At 41.6% G+C, this 19,590-nt stretch overlaps 1 protein-coding gene across 3 annotated transcripts in view; it reads left to right on the top strand.

The window, feature by feature from the left end:
- Positions 1 to 16,999, top strand: part of FSTL4 (follistatin like 4) — a 205,597-nt gene extending 188,598 nt beyond the window's left edge. For all 3 annotated transcript variants that reach the window (XM_030504791.1, XM_030504789.1, XM_030504790.1), the window contains 5 exons: positions 4,396 to 4,514; positions 7,316 to 7,465; positions 8,055 to 8,162; positions 10,500 to 10,609; positions 13,669 to 16,999. In XM_030504791.1, the coding sequence (XP_030360651.1) occupies positions 4,396 to 4,514; positions 7,316 to 7,465; positions 8,055 to 8,162; positions 10,500 to 10,609; positions 13,669 to 14,371 (1,190 nt within the window). In that variant the 3' untranslated portion in view covers positions 14,372 to 16,999. The remainder of the gene's footprint in view (positions 1 to 4,395; positions 4,515 to 7,315; positions 7,466 to 8,054; positions 8,163 to 10,499; positions 10,610 to 13,668) is intronic.
- The last annotated feature ends 2,591 nt before the right edge of the window (positions 17,000 to 19,590 follow it).

The raw sequence follows: 19,590 nt of genomic DNA, 5'->3' as shown, positions 1-19,590 counted from the left end.
ATGGAGGCACTTGAAATGAAAATGTATTTGATTTTGTGCACACTTGTGCTGTCATAATGTCCAAAACACACAGTAGGACGCATCATGCAAAGGCCCAAGTTGCTCTCAAGCACCTCTGTAAGCGCCTGGATGGGGAGTGCAGCCTCAGGCTCCTCGGGCTCTGTGCAGGGTGTCTGCTCACAAGAGGAAGGTTCTTGGGTTGAAGTCCAAGCGTGTAAGCCAGTTCTTGCATCCGCCAGTTGCATGTGAGGCAGTTGGGAGCTTGGTGTCCTTCCAGCTTTGTGGGGAAGGTCCAGTGCACCACGTCCCCCTGCCCACTACAAACACCTCTCCCTCCTGGTTTTCCTCCAAGAAGGGCTCCCCACTCCGTCTGCTGTTGGAAGGTGCAAAGACCCTTTCATACTAGTGCCTCCAGGCACCCGAAACGACAGTCCGGCTTTGTGCTCTTGACTTGGAGCTTTCTGGATTGCTGTAGCTTAGCCCAAAGTATTGTAGGGGCAGAAGGGAAGTGCCAGCCCTCAGTGACCAGTGCAACCTTGGGCAGGTATGCAAACACCCCATGTATACCAGCTGTCCCTCTGCTGACTGCAGTAAATGCAGCAGGCTGGAGGTCATGAGATGTGGCACAGCACCTAAGGCAGCTCTCCAGCACTTATTCCCATATGTGCCACCTGCAAGTGGCTAATGCACGGCAGTGAAGAGTATCTTTTTACTGCTGATGTTCCTGTAAATGACATTATGGGCACTAAGAATTGCTATTTCCCTTCTGCTTGGAAGTGAAATCTCTAGTGCATCTAGTCAGCCGAGCATCACCTACAGGATGCTACATGGCTGTTTATATACTGCATCCCTTATGCTCCTTTATAAAGTAGTTGGGTAACTGTACTAGATATAGTAGTAATATTTAAAGAACCAACTAAGAAGCTGATTGCAGAAAGTCTTACTATAATTCTGCTAAACAGTATGGACTTGCTGCTTATCAACATTGCAAATTAAAGTATGAGCAATGTACAGGAAAAACATGGGCAGTAAAAGCAGATTTACTATTGATGTTCCTAAACAATTCAGTATCTTTAGAGCAGGTTTATTCCTCTGTTTTGTTCTATAGTAGTTGATCAGCACATTCATTCTTGACAAAGAATCCATTGAATGTCCTTTAGCATTTGAAATCTTGGCACAGAAAAAGCTGGAAGAGAGGAATAGTATTTTTGGCTTTACATTTTAATGTATTCTTTTAATTCCATTAAAATAAAAACTTATGTGTGAGTAGCAATATTAACAAAAGGATTGGTAGACTTGAGCTCCTTTAAAATGATCACACCCATGTGCTCCTTTAAAATGATCACAACTAAAGCTGTTGGGAAAATACCTAGACAGAATATTGTGTAACACAAGCTTTTGCTGCAAATCAGAGTTTTAACACAAGTAATTAACAAGAGTTAGTCTGTCAGTCTGTCCTCAAAACCTTTCACAGACCATGCACACTTAAACCATGAGTGCAAATAGCGTGACCAGCCAGTTAAACATGGAACTGGAAGCACTGCAATATTTACTCAATGTACAAACAAGTAAAGAAAGCTACAAGTAACCCAAATGTAAGGCAGAGATTTATTTTCATGTCAGTGTTCATGTCTGCAGCGAGTGTTACTTGCTTTATACCTGGGTAAAGGGAGCATACCGAGCCAGCAGGCAATCATCAGTATATGAATGTATGCACTTTAAAAGCTAAAAGCCTTTTTCTAACCAAATTTAAGTTCTAAAATACTTCCAAGCATTCAGGTTAAATTGAGTCGAATTATCCAAGTATGAGATCAGAGGAGAGTATTCCACATTAACAGATTTGCCCTTTGATCTCAAAGTAGGGAAATACAAAAGTACACTCAGTTGGAGACTCTATTCCTCAAATAAAGCAAACTCTGGTTGTCATCAGGTGTTGTCCTGAAGTGCTTAAAATAAAGATGCTAGAATCAACTTTATCTAGAATGGTTCAAATAAGAATTGTTATGGTTAGGAGACGCTCCCTATTCTTAATGGGGGTTTTGTTACATGGTAGTTTTTGTTACACAGATGAGGTATGTTGCCTTTTATAAAGCCTTTAGTTTTTGAACTAGTTGTGTCATCCAACCTGAAATGTCTTCAATTAAAAAGAGAAAGAAAAACATTTCTCATCACTCCCCCAGTTTCCAATCTAGTACCTGACTCACTACTATAAATAACACAGCTCTGCAAAATTCTCCATTGCCCACCTCTGTACTGAAATAATTCCCCAGACCCAGGAGCTGCAGCAGTAAAATCAAGAGCAGAGTCCGTTTTACCAATGTCCATGACATTGTTTAGAGATGCACCTCAATCAAGACTTGGCAAATAGTTCATAACTCATAATAAAACACCTGGTTTGTCTAATAAGAAAACTGATTTGTCTAAAAATCGGTGTGAAGATTCCTCTCTAAAAAAAAAATATTGGGTAAACCTTTTTTAAAAGAGAGTACCTGAATGCTATTTGGATCATATTTTAAGACAGTCAACATTAAAACTTACGCTCATTTTACTGTAAAATAAGCGGTGGGACTTGCCAAGTCACTAACTCTAAACCTACTGGGGTAAAATTAATATCAAAGTATTTTTGTGACTAATTAAACCCTCAGTTCTGAAACACACCTTCATTGTTACAGGCTCATCAGATGAAATCACGCTCCTATCGTGCATGAAAATAATAATGAGCATCTTCACAACAGTCATAATTTGTTGCCTGCCTGTTTCCACTTTCCAGGATTAAAATCCTTTACTCATGGCAATATGTGCACTCATTCCAGCCAGGGTCAAACTCCGCCCTCTCATGTGTTCACTCAAGCCCCACTGAAGGAGGTGGGAATTGTGTGCGTGCTGTTAGCGCAGATTTTGGTCCAAAGTGCCCGAATGAAATGTTTTAACGACATATTCAGGAAAAATGAGCCAATAGTCCATAAAGATAACTTAGTTTTGATGGAAGTGTGGCACTGTGGCATCACATTTAAGGACCATGGCTCCTATATCCACCTCATGCCCTAACTGGGGTATTTCTGTGGTATGGTTTAGGGAGACTCAGCTTGGACATTGTCAGTAGAGTAAACACCATGTGCTGAGATGTTGCACTCTGAAGCCCCTTATTTGGCACAGAAAGAAGGGGGTCTAGCACCAAAAAAAACCTTTCTGGCCTTTCTAAATACTATGAAATTTATAAGATTTCCCCAAAAATGCATTTGTCCAAATTATACATGTTATTATAGGGAAGTTTTGATGATGATTTAGACCTCAATCCTGCAAATACTTAAGAGGTGTGAGAAACTGTAGATGTGAGCAGTGTCTGGAGCTGCCATCACTGGAGCAGCCAAGGGAATTGTAAGGCTGAACATTGTTCAGACCTGTAGAACCAAGACCTTACTTCTCCAGGGGTAAAATGTAATTAATTAGAAATTACAAATTATCAGATCACCATATCATTAGCAGATAAGTACACTATCAGCGTTACAGGGGTGATAGTGGTCATGGCAAACAGTGGTGGTGAAAAAGATGAAATGACTCTTGGATCTTTCTAACTAGAGTGTTTGAAAAGATCCTGAACATTTCTTAAAGGTGCTCATTGCTGCAGTTGCATGTAGGTGGAGAACAACTAAATTATCAGTGTTTTAAAGCATTTCTGCGTGGCAGAAATGACAAAATACAACCTCCTAACAGCAAAGCAATGACAGACAGCCAGTTTTCCAAATCTCCTGGAATGCCCCAGTTGGATAAATGAGTGCTGTTGCGATGCTGAACTACTCCACATTTGTGAATTACAGTTTGCAAGATTTCAAAAATGTGTTTGTTTTGGTGGCTATAGTTAGTTCATTCAGGTAGTTTCAGAGAATAGGGAAATATAGATCTTTTCAGATATTAAGCATGTCCATTTTACATCACAGGTACAAGAAGTCAAGTTACTTGTAACAAGATAACCTTCAGGTTAGTTTTAGCTAAAGCTTCTCCTTCAGATCTCAAATTATTAGCAAGCTGTTTTGAATGAAATCATAGAAAAACCATAGTGATAACCTGAGGGAGTGCACAATGCAATACAGGGGCTTCTTGTAATCAAATCTGGCTTTGGTACATATGCGCAAGACCTGGACATAGTTATTTGTGTACGACCACCGCCACCAAGGCAAGGCATTTTTGAATGTGTCTGTACCTCTTCACTTCTTGAAGCCCTTGTTGTGACATGGAATTTGATTTTGTGAATGCACCAACTGCATCCAAATGACCAACCTTTCTGTGAGGCAGATTCTGTTTGTTGGGGGAGGAGGGAGAGTTCTTAAGAAAGTCCTAACAGCTATGGATACATACTGAAAAATTTCTGCTTCTTTTCCTTTATCCCCCCTCAAGGCCTGAGTGTTGGGAACATGTTCTACGTCTTTTCTGATGATGGGATCACAGTCCTCCAGCCAAACGAATGTGAAATCCGGAGACACATCAGGCCCGAAGAGAGGATTTTCACAAGTTATGTAAGTCCTAAACCCAACAGCTACGTCTGACAGCTCTTAATCTCATCAAAGGTTGTTGTTGCTAAAGAACACAGTGATGTTGGAGCTGGTTGGGCTTCATGTGGCATGCCTGAGGTGTATCATCTCCTCCTCTCGAAAATTAAGGGAACCACATAACTTATAAGACTGACATGGAGAATTATTGACAAGCTGCAGAGAATTTGACTAGTTACCACGTCAAAATGTAGGCAAAGACTTTCACTTGACCTGTTTGAGCCTGTTTGCATATCCATGTCCTAAAGTTGTAGCTGGGCTGCTAGGGAAAATACGAAAGTCAGTAGCAGCAAGATGCACACATCACTCACTGGCCGCTTTTACTGATAGGCAAAGGGGTTGGGCACTTTCTGCTCTTTAGAAATAGTTCCCCAGATTAAACCACAGCAGGGAGATGAGTCAGGATACACAGAAGATGTTTGTGCCATGCTGGTCCTCTGCATCTACTGCCACTGAACCGCAGACCCATGTCATCCGTGTTTGCTGTCCGGCGTTTCCTGCCAACACTGGGTTCACCAACCCTTGCTGTAAGAAATCACAAGGAAAATGTGTTCAGGTGTCAGTGAATGTCAAGCACAACCTTGTCCACAGTGGAGCTCAACATGACAAGGGGAATAACGTGCCTGGGGCCCTGTGAGGGCAGTGTTTTCAGCGACCTCTGTTAGGTACTCCTGTGCAGTAGCGTACACCATGTGTATGCTCATGGATCTATCAGTTCTCATAAAACACAGGTACAGCAATACATCAGAAATGCTTTTTTAGTCACTCCTTTATTTAGAGGGGTTTTTTAAAAGCGGACGCTGAGAATGTGGCTACCTTCTGAAGAAAAGGACTCCTTTTAGTTTGGTGAGGAATAAAAGGGGAGAATCACTGTCATGAGCCCCACAAGCTGGATCAGGCTCTGCTGCCATGGGTCGGGGTCTTCTTGTGAGTCTGCATTTAGTACTTTTTAAATCCTAATAAATTTGTGGTTGATACTGGTTTTTTTCCCCACTGGATTTTAATATACCCTTGCACAAATCCAGACCGATGCTCACCACAGGACTGGCTTAATATTATTAAGCCACGCTTGAGCTGTTGCTACTCAGAGACAGAAATCTTATGTTTCTTTTTTCCAAAGACCTGTAAATATTGAAAAGGTGATTCTGGAGAAACAGCTTGAAAAGAACAAAGGAGAGAGGGCACTTAAGGAAATAATGTCAGCACAGCGGTGGGCATGAAAGGGATTTTTAACGTCATTACTTGACTGCCTTTCAGAGAGACCTCTAAGGGTTTCCTACCGATATCATAGGTCCCTTTCCCTTGATATAGGGAGGATTGGCTTTTTCCCCCCCCTCATTTTTCCCTTTTAGTATCTTGAGTGTTTGTCACACAGACAGTGACACCAGCCTGCAACTTCAGGAGGGTTTCTACAACAAACGTTTCTTCGTTTGCTGTTAGAGGGCACAAAAGCAGATAGAGCAGCTGAGCACTGTAGGAGGAAGGCTGGTAGCATTTCCCTGCTCCTGTTGCTTTGGGTGGATGCTGGCTGTGTTGCGAGAGCCCAAGCCCCAGTGCACAGCCGAGGATGAGGAGAGCAGTTTGGAGGCTGTCGGGTGCTTGGCTGTGTGAGTGGCTGCTGGAAGCCCAGGGCTGGGCTTTTGTAGCATCTTTTCATTTGCAATAGCATAGGAAAGGAAAATGAAGCCAAGCTGTTGAGTCTTGTATCTTTATCCAGTCTCCACCAAGATACCTAAACCAACAGAGCTGTGCTGCTTAGAGGTGAAATCTTCATTCATAATCATCACTCTGATACAAACCTGGTGTTCGCATTGTTTTATCTTGTACCTCCTCTTTCCCTGAAAAGCTCTGCTGCTCTAACTGCTTTCCCTTTAGGGTGCTTGTGCCATTGTTTAAAGTGACCCAGCTGTTGTATTGACAAGTTTTAAACGCAGCACTTTTGCTCACTGAAATACATATGTATTCAGTTTGTTTTACCCTTGTTTCCACACCACAGCCTGCTCCCACACAAATGCTCTTTCCAATAAAGCAGCTTGACAGAAGGGAGAGTGATGAAGAGTAGCCAACACGCAGAGGCTTGTTGGTGAGATCATGTGTGACTCTTCCAACTTAGGATACCAGTGAGCTCCTACTAAAGCTAATACCAGTTTTGTACAGGACTCGGTGAGGATAAGAGACAAAATAATGGCATGAGGCAGCTGCGAACAGGATTTGGTCCAAAGCAGCAAGATTTGGTTCTTTTTGAACAGGGGAAGTTTCTCTGTTGGAGCAGTAGGCTGTAGAACTCTGCTTGCCTTGCCACTGTTTCCCTGAGCACCAGCATTTCAGAGCACACTCACCTGGACTGAAAATGAAGACTTGATGAAAAATATAAATCTGTGATTCAATTAATGTAAATCACTGTTTTTTCAAAGCACAGAGTGATATTTCTATTGCTAATAAATCCTGACAGCACTGCAAGTCTCGATGAACCACACTGTACTTCAAAGATAGATCCATATAGACACTGTGGTTATTTAAATTCAGTGTGAGTTTGCAGGAGGTCCAGCTATTTAATGTCACTGGGTAGAGCCAGGCTGCAGTGTGACATCTGCTAAAATAATTATTTCATGTTTTTCAGGGGGTAAAAAAGGGGGGGAAATATCATCCTAATGGAATCCCCAGGGATTTTTTTTCTTGTGATGTTCAAGGCTAAGATTCTTGCTGCTCCAGACCCTGAACTTATAGAAATTAAACCTTTTCTCCTCTTTTTTTTTTTTCCCCCTCAGGAGGACATCTGTCCTAGAGTGGAAGGTGAAGGCACTCAGTCCTGCCTCTGGGCTTCAGCGGTCAATGTCAGAGACAAGTACATTTACGCGACACAGCCTAAGCTGAATAGAGTAATGATAATAGATATCCAGACTCAGAAAGCCATACAGGTACTTACAGGGGGAAGTCTTTATTCACTGGTGGCAAAAGACTTGATATGGGACAAGCAAAGTAGATCTTTGCGCAGTGGATCTGCTGGCACCGCTTGGGCCTGTGTTGCTTTCACCCATGGGGTCACACTGTGTCACTTCTGTAATCTTGCTGACAGGAAAAACATTCCTTTATGGGTTGGATATTATAGTCCCAGGGGTGCATCTGCAGCCAGGCTTGCAGCTAGTGTGGTAATATATATAACACTAGGATGAATTTCTGGCTCACGCTTACTGAGCTGCTGCCTGACCTCAGTTATAAGCAGGGTGGGAAGAATGAACTGGTGTGGGTATAATTCAAGCAGAAATTGGTCCCTGATCTACTGGCTATAAGTAACAACATAAGATGGAATGATGTCTAGCCGGAAAACAGCACTGAGCAGCCGGATTTTTCCACTGCTGGTTCTGTTGCTGATCCCTCAATTGATCTGAAGGTGAAGCTGCACAATGAGTGAAACAGTGGTGCATGGGAATGTCTGCAGTAAACCAATATAACATTTGTCATGTGCATTTGGGTCACTGTATAAACTCTTATCTCTGTTTTTTTAAGTCCTTGGATGTTGACCCATTGCCAACCAAATTACATTATGACAAGTCCCACGACCAAGTGTGGGTGCTTAGCTGGGGTGACATGCGGAAGTCCTCACCAACACTGCAGGTAAGTCCTTAAGCACCTGAGCCTTTGCCTTCCTGGGCTTGGCATCATCGGTAGCAAGCTGATTGGTTGCAGGTAATTAACAGCGTTTAATGGTCTGGATATAAAGCTGCTCTTTCATTTGCATATCTAGTGTGTTTTATTCATTCCTCCTCCGTCCATCCTCACGTATTTTTCCTGCTGTTTAATTTGTTTTTGAGCAATGACTGTGCCATAGGCTGGCAGCAGGACTGCTTTGTTGCCAAGGTCTGTTTTGTTTGAGGCTGATGACAGAGCCAAATGCTATAAAGTTGTACAGCAAGGGCTGGCAGCTGACAGCGAACAGCGTGAGCTTGCCATGCTCCAAGGCCCAAGGAGGGTGCCAGTGCTCCTCCTGGTGCTCCTCCACGCTCAGCACCATCAGACCTACAGTGATATTGGGGCACAGTAGTGCACATAGGTTTGGACGACTAAATGAACTTCCATTTATGGATTGCCCTGGAGGATTCATTCTTCTGTTGATGGTACAGAAACATTAAGTGTAGGCATTTAATTGGGCATTTTTCTGCTACTGTATGTGATATGACAGAGTTGACACCAGAGCTGACTTGATCCAGCTAGACATACCCTTCTGTAGCAGTTATTTTCTGGCACTTGATTTCCTGGGAACATAGGTGTCATGTGAATACTCCTTCTACCAGAAATGTTTGCTTGTAAGTCTACATTAAAACATTCCCCAAGAGCAGAGAAGGTTGGCTGTGCTTTCTGACCTAAAAACTTATAAATCTGGAGTCCATGGTCTTCATGGGGATGCTGCTCCGTGAAGGCGGGATGAGCCATTCTCACCAGCCACGTGCTTCATCTAAGATGATGGCTGCAGCCTGCAGACTTTCCTTAACAAAGAATGGACTAGCAACAAAACATGGGCATTTTCAGAAACGAAACTGAATGGGGACAAATAAATAAAGGTTTCTGAGGCAACGCCATCAGCTTGTCTCACCTGGGGATGAGCAGTTTCCCGTACAGGGTATAAGGAGATAAAATTGGCTCTCTTTACCCTCTCTGACTTAATTTCTTCCATCCAGCTGTGAGAGGTTTCTGTAATTAAAGGGGACATGGCACAAGCATGTGATTATTAAGAAGAACACACCACCTGCACAGTTGGAAACTTGTTATAAGGCTCCAGCTCTAAGATAGTCCTTTCTGTTATGTTTATGAGGTGCAGTTACATATGTAGGCAGTGAGATTAACATCGGCAGCAGCACATCTTTCCTTTTTTCCGATCTTCTTTCCCAAAAGGTGGGCAGTGACTAATCTGGCAAAGTTCATTCTTAAAACCTGCAGTGGTTAGTCGCAGACATGCAATAAAACATCTTCTTTTAACAAAGATGCTACTGCCGAGGTTGACCTAAATTCTCACTTGTTCTTTGGAAGTCAGGGATTTATCAAACAGCCCGTGCAGCCGACTAATGGGATGCTGTTGTTTAGCCATTACTGGCTTGTGGGAAGCAAATGTCTGGCCTTGTGAAAGCCCTGTGCAAGAGTGGGCATCTTTCTTGAGCAGTCTAATTGGAAGAAATCTAAATGGCACGACCGGAACAGCTGTCTGAACTAAACCTTGTAGGGATTTAACATTTCCTTAATGAATTATGTAGCTATAAATTCAAAGCAACTCCTGTTGCACATTAGAGCAGCAGAAGTTCCTAATGAATGGACTAATGTCGTCTTGAACTCAGCAAACAATTTGAGTATTTGACATTTTAGCTATTGAAAATTCCTACCTCTCCTTTTCTGGAGCGGTGGAGGAGCTGAGTTCCCATGGCCATGGAGGTGGGCACTGGACAGCATGGAGAGGGGACAGCCAAAGGGCCTTTCACTACCTCTTCCTGAATTATATATGGTGCAGTATGTGGATGTACAATTCTCCTTCAAAGTGATAATTAACTGCTGTGAGTTAGTGTTTGATCCTTCAAGCTGGTAAATTATCACTGTGCATTTAAGTGAGATTAATAAATATAACCGTGAAATGTTTATTTTAGACAGTAAGGAATAAATTATGATGGTCTTAGCGTTGTCATACGACTTCAGCTCCTGCATGACTGCTCTTTTTCAAAATACAAACATCTTATGAAAGTCACGTTGTGTACTTACCTTAGAAATGTCAAGCCTCAAATACTATTTATTAGCACACCTTTTCAAGACAGCTACACCAAACAATATTTTGAAGTCATTAATCAATTTGAGTCTACTACATCGCTGGGACAAGCCACTCGCTACCATGTATGACTATGTAATCTATATTTACCTTTGTGCCTTACTCGCTGCTTTTCCTGTACTCAACCTTGTGTGTATTTGTTATAGGTAATACCAGATGCAAGCGCAGGGGAGGAGCAGCATGTTATCCGCACGCCATTTGAAGGAGTGGATGATTTTTTTATACCACCTACAAATCTTATTATTAATCACGTTAGGTAAGAAATGATCTTAATAGCAACAGTGACCATGCTGCTCTCTTTTAGTGGGCATCTGTCGTGGTTTAAGTAATCTTCTAGTAATCTTACAGCACTTTACAAATGTGAATGATTGAATTTATGATCAAGCTAACTACTCTTCTCTCCATTTTCATGTGTGAAATGGAGAAACAATTGAGCAAATTACTAATAGTTATTCAGTTTATCAATGAAACAGCAAGAAACAAACCTTCACTTTCTTAGAACATGCACAGGCATTCAAACCTCAGCTTGATCAGCCATGCAAAGTATGACACTCTGCCCTGCTTGGTTGAGCTGGGAATTTGATGGCCAAAAAGTTGCCTTTCCTGCCTCAAAACTGCATTATGGATCTGGGCAGAAACCTGTGTCAAAGATCTATTGCCTGAAATGGTAAAGGTTTATTCTGCCTGAAGCATAAAGCGTGGTTCTTCCACGTATTTCCAACTTATTCAAATACTGGATCTCTGTGTAAGGTGTATGGTTTGAGCAGAAAAATGGTATGCACTGCATATTAAAAAGCCCACCTCTATGAACCATCAGTTTTGAATGTTAATGTGGTGTAGTGGTTAATGAGATTGTGTAAGTAACATACTAATAAGTTGGAGTAATACTGGCTGTTTCCCAGCAGGCACAAGAAGCCTCCCATTAACATTATCAAAACTGATGATAACTGCAAAGCAATTTATGCTGTACTTATCATGTTATAACATAACAACTCTTTAACCATCTTCTGTCCCCAATGTAGTTTAACTAAGTCGAACACTCAAAAAATGATAATGTAACTTCTTACATTCATCTTAGGTTCCCTGCAGTGAACACCGAGGACAGGGGGGTCACACTTGAATGATTGTGTGTTGAATCTGATCCAAAATAAATAACTTTGCTTCCTGAAACACAAACTAATGAGACATACTTCATGGCTGTCACTCACAATTTCTCCCTACCTCATTTTTCCACTTTGCTTTCAAAATATCCTTATGACTAATAGTAGTGCTAGGAGGTAGATGGCTCTGCTGAATGCTAAAGCCCGAGATGAGAAGGTATAGTCTGGGTTCAGAGACAGGAAGGTGGAATAATTACACTATTTATTTTGTTTCATTGTCTTTTTGCTTCAGTGTGATTAATCGGCTGTATACAAACGATCTTCTGTAAGAAATACTATGTGCAGATAATTGTCTATAGTTTTCTATGTACAAAGCAGAGAATGCTTTGCCTAATTCCCTGTTTCATTTGGTCGAGGCCATATCTTTGTCCGTTCTCTTACCCTCGCACCGAAAAATAATTGCTCACAGTCTAATGAGACTTACTGAGATTATGTTCTAAATTCTCCACTCAGAAACAATCAGTGGCAATCCCAGCATTTTCCAGGAAGGTGAATATTCAAACAGTCTCTTCTGCAAGCCAGAAAATGTTTGTATGCAAATATTGCTGCATATGTATTGCAGCTGCCTGTTATTTCAGATGGATATCTAGGAATGTATCCATTTTTATTAGTTCCCAGGGTAGGTTGTTGTCTGTTAAAACCTCTCTAAGTGCAAGGTTTCCAGATCACAGATTCCAGGCAAGCACTGTGCCTCTAATGCAGCCGTGTGCTCATAAAACACATTCTGACCCACTTCTTAAAATTAAAGTTTATGATAAGAACCATTTTTTAACTTCAGGCTTTTGGCCAAGTATTAAGGAAGTCCTGGGGAAAAAAAAAAAAAAATGCTGTAAGGGAAAGCTTTTTTTAAAGTGTACTTAAAATACATTCATCCAGGAGAAATACAAGTGTCATATCCAATTTCCCCACACACAGTGCACCGCGAGTTTCCACTGCAGATATTTTCTGAAGTCTCTAATGGATGTGAATATAATGGGAAAACGAAAGGCTCGGCCCAGTGGTTTTCATGGGATCATACACTACAGTGGCTCGTTCTTTAGAAGTGAAATCATTGCAGAGTCTCTCATTGACAGATGGATTAAGAATAAAGAAATAAACGCAGTGTTTTAAGCAAAATATGTAGTCTGCACACAAATACGTTGTCCTCCATATTTCGCAAAGCAATTTTATATCTTTAGGGGAAGAGATACAAAACTAAGCACTCACTTCATTTCCTTCTGTCTGCATTGAATGGATGAAAAGATACCCGATGTAAAATTAGTTTTGGTAAGTCAGTATCAGTGACCTGTGAATCCAGGTGAACACAAACAGGCTGTTTCTGTGGGCTCCCTCTCAAATTAAGCAGAAACCTTTCTTGGCTATTCTTGACCTTTTCTTGTCTTCAGCAAAGGTCAGGTGTGCTGCAGCATATATCTATTACAGAACATTCATTCTGTGTTCACTGTTGTCTGCCCTCTCTTGAGATAGAAAGCAAAGACCCCTTTTCTTCAGTGCACCCTGCTTATGTTCCTTGAGAAATGTTTTACACTTTTCCTGGGCTGGCAGGATGGGGTTTCACACAGTCTGCTCTACACCTCAGCCTTGTCAGTAGTCCCCAGCACCACGGGGAGCAAACACGCATCACAACTACCTGCTGGTGCTGTAATTTAAGAGGTGAGGTTGGACATGGTCTTCTCTCAGGGCTTATACATGTTGCTCAGAGTTGTTCTCTGGCCCCAACTTGGCAGTGCTATGCTTTATTTTGAACAGTTTTCTGGTTTGGGATTGGAGTATATATTGAATTACATCTCTCTAGACCTGAAACAGATTAAACACAAAACTGGTCAACAGTAGCCTATGCACCTTGATTATCATTCCTCTTGTGGATTGCTCTTCTCAATAAGATTTCAGCTCTTGAAGATGTTATTCAAATACCCAAAGAGATATCTAAGCTTCCAAGATCAGGTTGCTAATTTTAATTGAAATATATATACTTCCTTTTAACATGTTTTAGAAGCACTAAACCAAGAGATTTGTTACAGAAAAGAGTCAGTATTATTGCACACGCTTCTGAAACCAGCAGCATAGAGTTTCCCAGTTCTGCTGACTTTTGTCTTTTCTCGAGCATCTCACCATGTCTCCAGAGACGACTTCAGTGTCACATTTTCTATTTCAGGTTTGGCTTCATCTTTAACAAATCGAAGTCAGCAGTTCACAAAATTGACCTGGAAACTGTGACCCACATCAAGACTATCAACTTCAGAAACCATAGCTGCGTACCGCAGACCATGGCTTATACCCACCTGGGTGGTTACTTCTTTGTCCAGTGTAGGAAGAATAGATCGGTGGCTGCGTCGCCACAGCTCATCATTGACAGTGTCACCGATGCTGTCATCGGCCCCAACAGCGATGTGTCGGGCACGCCATACATCTCACCAGATGGACGCTATTTGGTCAGTGCGGATGAAGACAGTGGCAGGATCAAAGTCCAGGCTCTAACTGTCCGCGGAGAAATCAAGTTGATTTATGACTTACAAACAGACATACACATATCTGATCTGACATTTCAACCCTCTTTCACTGAAGGCAACCAGTACTATATATATGCTACTTCACATTTGCAAACAGATGTGCTTTTTGTAGAGCTGTCAACGGGGAAAATGAATGTACTGAAGAATTTAAAGGACCCTATCACATCCAAAGACTGGCCCTGGAGCAGCTACAACAGAATTATGAAAGACAGTGGATTATTTGGACAGTATCTCATTACACCAGCTAAAGATTCATTGTTTGTTATAAATGGGAGGCAAAATACATTACGCTGTGAGGTTTCAGGTATAAGGAGGGGTAACACAGTGGTCTGGGTTGGAGAGGTATGAAGGGCAATAGCAGTAGAGCCTTCAGCAGGCAAGTACCGGTTGGACCTTTACACTGCAACAACTGAGCAGTAGCATTGTATATTTTTACACTGGGGGGAAAAAAATATGAAAAAAACAAAAAAACCCTGTATAGGCATCATGGTACAACACTGGTCTACTTGCAAGTTTTATAATATAAGGTATGCTCTGCTAATAGGAAGTGGTTTTGAAGGGATGTTTTTTATTTCGGGGTATGATTTGTGGTTATGAGAAAAATGCTGGGAAGCGAATAATATCTCCACTGAGGTATCGTATAAGCCACGAAACCTAATGATTCTGTAGAACAAATCCTATTTTGAGTTTCCATGCTGAGGAGCTTTTATGTTATGTTCAAGCCATCCCTTTTCTTTCCCGTATACCTTGCCCATTCCCTACCCCAACACAGAGAGACTGTGGAAGCAAGGACTGCAGTTAAAATTCACCTTTGGATGATGAGGGAAACTAAGCATCAGAGAGCAGTTTTCAACCCACAGAAACCTCGGAGAGTGATTTAATGAGAACTGATCAGTTTTCTCTGCAGGATGGCTTTGGGAGGATTCACAGATGTGATTTCAGAAGGAGGCATAACAGAAATAGCAACTGTCAGCTCGCTTTCTTCTGTGCTTAAATTTGCTCTTGGTACTGCTGAAGGCAATGTTATAAGTCGTCCCCCCCCCTCTTCTAATGCATATCTGTGTGATTGTATATGAGAAATTTGGCATGAAGTATCCAGGCCATTAGCGTGAGTAAAAGCCCAGAAACACTGAGGCGGGGGTGTCAGAGTTTGTAAAAGATACTGTTGAGAAGGAGCATTAGTTTTTCAGCAGCTTGGGAGTGTGGTCAGCTTGGCACAATATGCAAAATCTGCTCTTTGGGGGCAGAGAATTAGTTATGGTTATTCCCACAGGAGGCAGCAACACTCCTAGAAATTGTTGGTTTCTCTCATTAAATGTTTAGTAGAATTGAAGTCACTTGGTTCTTTGTAAAATAATAGCTACAACAACAGACCGTATTTTTAATAGAAAACTCACTCATTTTCTAGTCATAGCCTTAATTTGCCTCTTTCTTTTCAGACATCCTGGGAAACAATTTTTCTGTGTGATTTTTTTTCCTTCCCGTTTATACTACACTTGTTTATAGTCAATTATCTTTTACTTATGAGCAAAGAGCTTCATGTAAAACCAGCTGAATTACCCTCGAATGCAACAGCTGGCATTGAGAAATTTCAGTTGGGTTCTCATAAAAACTGTACAGATCCATTTGCACGTTTGGAAGATAGAAAAGCTTTTCTAGTGCATTTTGGTAACTTTCTCTATCCATCACCATGAAGTAATCAGGGCAGAAGCAGCCTTGGCTTGCAAGGCAGTGCAAACCAGGTGAACACCACTACCACCATGAGCGGGTGCATCAGAGCAGTTGTCACCCATGTACCACTTTGAAGATGTGGTCTTGAGGTGGGTGAAGCCTCTCTCCGAAGGTAAATATCTGTTCCATGGGAGCCACCCATCAGCCTTTGGAAAGACCCAGCTCGTTTTGTGAGTGATCCCATTGACCAGAGTTCCTGTGAAATCAGCTGCTGAATGCATCCCGTGATATGTAGTGGCACATCAATTACTTTCCTCCACAGATGCTTAAAGTCACTCATTTCACAGTGCACACAGAGGGATTGTAAATGAGAAGGGTGCAGACTAACACTGGTAATCTTTGCTTTAAACGTTAAACTTTACTGAAAGAGTAGCATTTTAGCGTGGCTGTAGACCTGAAGTAATTGAAACCATTTCAGTTCTATAGAGATTATGTAAAAATCTGTTCAGACAGACGAAAAAGGGGAGCTGAATCCTATGAATTCATTAAACATGGAGTCCTTGATATTGCCCTTCAACACCCATAGGCTGAAACCTCCATCTCTTTTCACTTATGAGCCATAGGGGTTAGAAGAGACTATTCCATCATTGCAACACACGCATATAAAATAGATGGGCATAGCCTTTAGCAATGCATGGTGTCCATGATTTTCTACTCATCCAGTTAGGAAACATACCCATGTCAAGGAAAGGAGAAGACCAGCTTTGTAAGTACCTTGAAATATGCACAACTCCTTTCTTGAACAGAGCTGTATCCATACATTGCTGTCATCCTAAATGTGTTTTACCAAGGCCAGACACTGCTCTCGTGTTATCTTTTATGACTTCTTGACTATTTTATTATACCTATGGTAAGTTTCCCTGTAGAGACGTTCATTGTGTCATAGATCAAGCAAATATTACTTTTTTAAGAATATTTAAAAGAAAACCCTGTATATATCTGTTCAGGTAAATATTCTTGGGGCTGGTTTATATATAGGCTGTGAAAGATGTGTAACAGACCTCACTTCTTCCTGTTTGTCGCAAAATATTGGAATAGCGTTCACTTGACAAATCCCACATGGCCCTTCCAAAGATGTTCCCTTTCTTCCCTCTTCAGCCCAAGTTTCTGGTGATGTGTCTTCTAAATTATCCTAATGGTTATATATCATACTTAGAAAATGAAGTACAACTTAGCTTGTCCACACGACTTGTGAACAGTTCCAATGACGGTCAAACCTGACATTAAAGTGCTGCACATTTGTTACTCTGATTTTATTTTTATTATGACACAGGAATTTTATATGTACTCAAAAAATGTTTCAACTCCTTTTTGCCTTTCCACTCTCGTCAAAAAGAGACTACATTTCCTGGTTTGCAGTTTCTTTCCCACTCCCTTCTTGTTCTCCACAGATTCACAATTCCTAGCTAATAATCACAGTGATTAATTGAAATTAATTTAGATTGAATTAATGACCATTTAATTGTCCTATAACATTCCTATATCAGTTGGGTATTCTGACACTAGAATAATGGAAAAAATAATCCCTGATTGACCTTAGTCCCAAAATCAGATGCATTTTCTATTCGCCGCTGAGGTTTAACAGCAGTATAATGGAAATACTGTTTTGTCTTAGTATTTCCCTCAATATTTTCACTTTCTGAATGAGTGAGAGTTTTTACTTAACATCTTTACCTATGCAGTTCAGTGACTATTTAGAAACCATCCACTTTTAAATTGGAGAGAAAAACTCACGAGTGCCTTAATTTGGAATCTGTGACAATAATCAACATATTCTTATCATTTAATACTTTGATTTTTTTTTTTTTTAATCGCTACCAAAAAAAAGTCCCCAAATACTTCTGTGGGTGGAGGTGGGGATGCCATCTGTGGGATGGGTGGGAGACGGGGAATGGGCAGGGCTGCTCCATCACCCCTGTGAAAAGGGATTGGGGGAGGGAGGGCTATTGAAAGACACTCTGTCCACCTTGAAGGACTTGGGCTGTTTGGCTGTGTTGACCTCCATGAACACGGCTTTGCCCGAGAGGCACATGAGTCCTGATGACCTGTCAACAAGTACTTACTTCCTTGATTTATACCATGATTAGGTCTTAATTACTAGAGTGCCCAGTACTGCATAAAACAGAGGAAAAGGCCAAGATCTCAGTTCTATAAGGAGATACCCACTAATTCCCTGTATGACCTGACAGCAGGTCAACAAAATGAACAGGAAAGCAGGAACTGAGGCTGGGGAAGATGTAAGCTTTGACATGAGTGCAGTAACCTGGTTATTCATCAAAGATCTGGGCATGGCATGATGCCTGTATGATTCTTTCCTTAAGACACCCTTTGTCCCTCCCCATTCAGGGCTTTAAATGAACATCCAAAAGGTTACACACATGTATAGCTGTTGCTCTTTGTTGAACCCCTGGCACTGGGTCACTGCACCCTGGCGATTTCTCTCTCTGCTGTGTATCCTGTGACTCACTAACTCATGCTCAGATAATTTCTCTCTTGGAAAACCTGGGGGTAAATCCTACTTGGTCTAAGGAAGCACATCCCACAAGCAGCCAGCACCTGCTTTCTGTACCAGATTACCAACAAAACAAGACCAAAATCCTACAATATGGTTAAGTTATGTCAAACAAAGCAGAGATCAATGTTATATTTACCTCTTCTAGTGCTTCTAAGAGCTCCTAATCCCCAGCCTGGCGAGCCTCCCCTCCCTGTTCCCTCATGTACATCTCCACTGCCGTGTGTGTGCTTTCACGACACGTACCACCAGCTGCTATTCCCCAAATGCTTTGAATTCCTTTCAGGATTTCACCTCTCCTTCCCCTTAGTGCATCCTTACCATGGTGCTGTGGCACGAGGAACCTCAGCCTCTCAGCTGCCTCCTTTACCCAATTCCTCTGGAGCAAGAAAGGTTTTATTTCTTTTTTCCCTTTGTTACTTTCTGGAGCAGATTGAAATAAAACACAGGGAAATCTCTCCATCTGGAGACCAGGAAATCCTGTGTGATTCTTTTATATAAGCGATGGTGTATATAAGAGATTTGGTGTTGAGGATGGGACAAATTCCTAGCAAAGCACAGCAAGCTCGGGAATACGGTGCTCCTACCTGCTGGAGGAAGAACGAGACACCTGAAATGTCACCGTTCTTTATAACCTGCTTCTGACAAGAGGGTTGGTTCCTTTTTAACAGTGATCTCTAAGAATAAGTAATTAAATAGGAAACTCTGAGGATTAAAGAGTTGAGAATCTCACCTCTGCTCACAGCTGGGAAAAATCAGGATGACCCCAAGATGCAAAGGCATTGACTTGACTTGTACCTTAGCAGTTGGATGGAGCTCCATCGGGCTGGGGCTGTGTGATGAACTGCTAAGGACCCTCAGTGCCTTGACGCAGGATGCTGGAGTGACTTACAGTCCTTGCAGACATGAATGGCTCATGAAGAAACTCTCTTTTCCTTTGGTTGTTTTTTCCTTATAATTTTATTGCTCCTTCATTGTAATAAAAAAGCAAATTCCTGAAAAAAGCTTGAAAATACATCCTAGTGTTTTCACACATCTAGTGGATGTGTGTTCCCACACAGAGGTGACCAAGGCTCTTGCATGTCTCATCTTAAGTTTGGGGAACACAGGGGATCATGTGTTACATTTTCCAAATAATTGTAGTTACAAAACAAAAAGCAAGACCAAAAAGTCTTTTTTTTTTTTTCACCAGTTACTAACTTTAAGGAAAAAAAGAGCCCTGCTGTGGTGCTTCTGCCATGCAAATTGCCATGGCCTAGAGGCTTGTTTAATTAAGCACTTCAGTATCTAACCCTTGGCAGTCTGTGTTGACACTTGTCCAAAG

Source organism: Strigops habroptila, chromosome 12 (assembly GCF_004027225.2).
Source record: "Strigops habroptila isolate Jane chromosome 12, bStrHab1.2.pri, whole genome shotgun sequence".
Classification (NCBI taxonomy): Eukaryota; Metazoa; Chordata; class Aves; order Psittaciformes; family Psittacidae; genus Strigops; species Strigops habroptila.
This window is presented reverse-complemented; position numbering and strand designations above follow the sequence as displayed.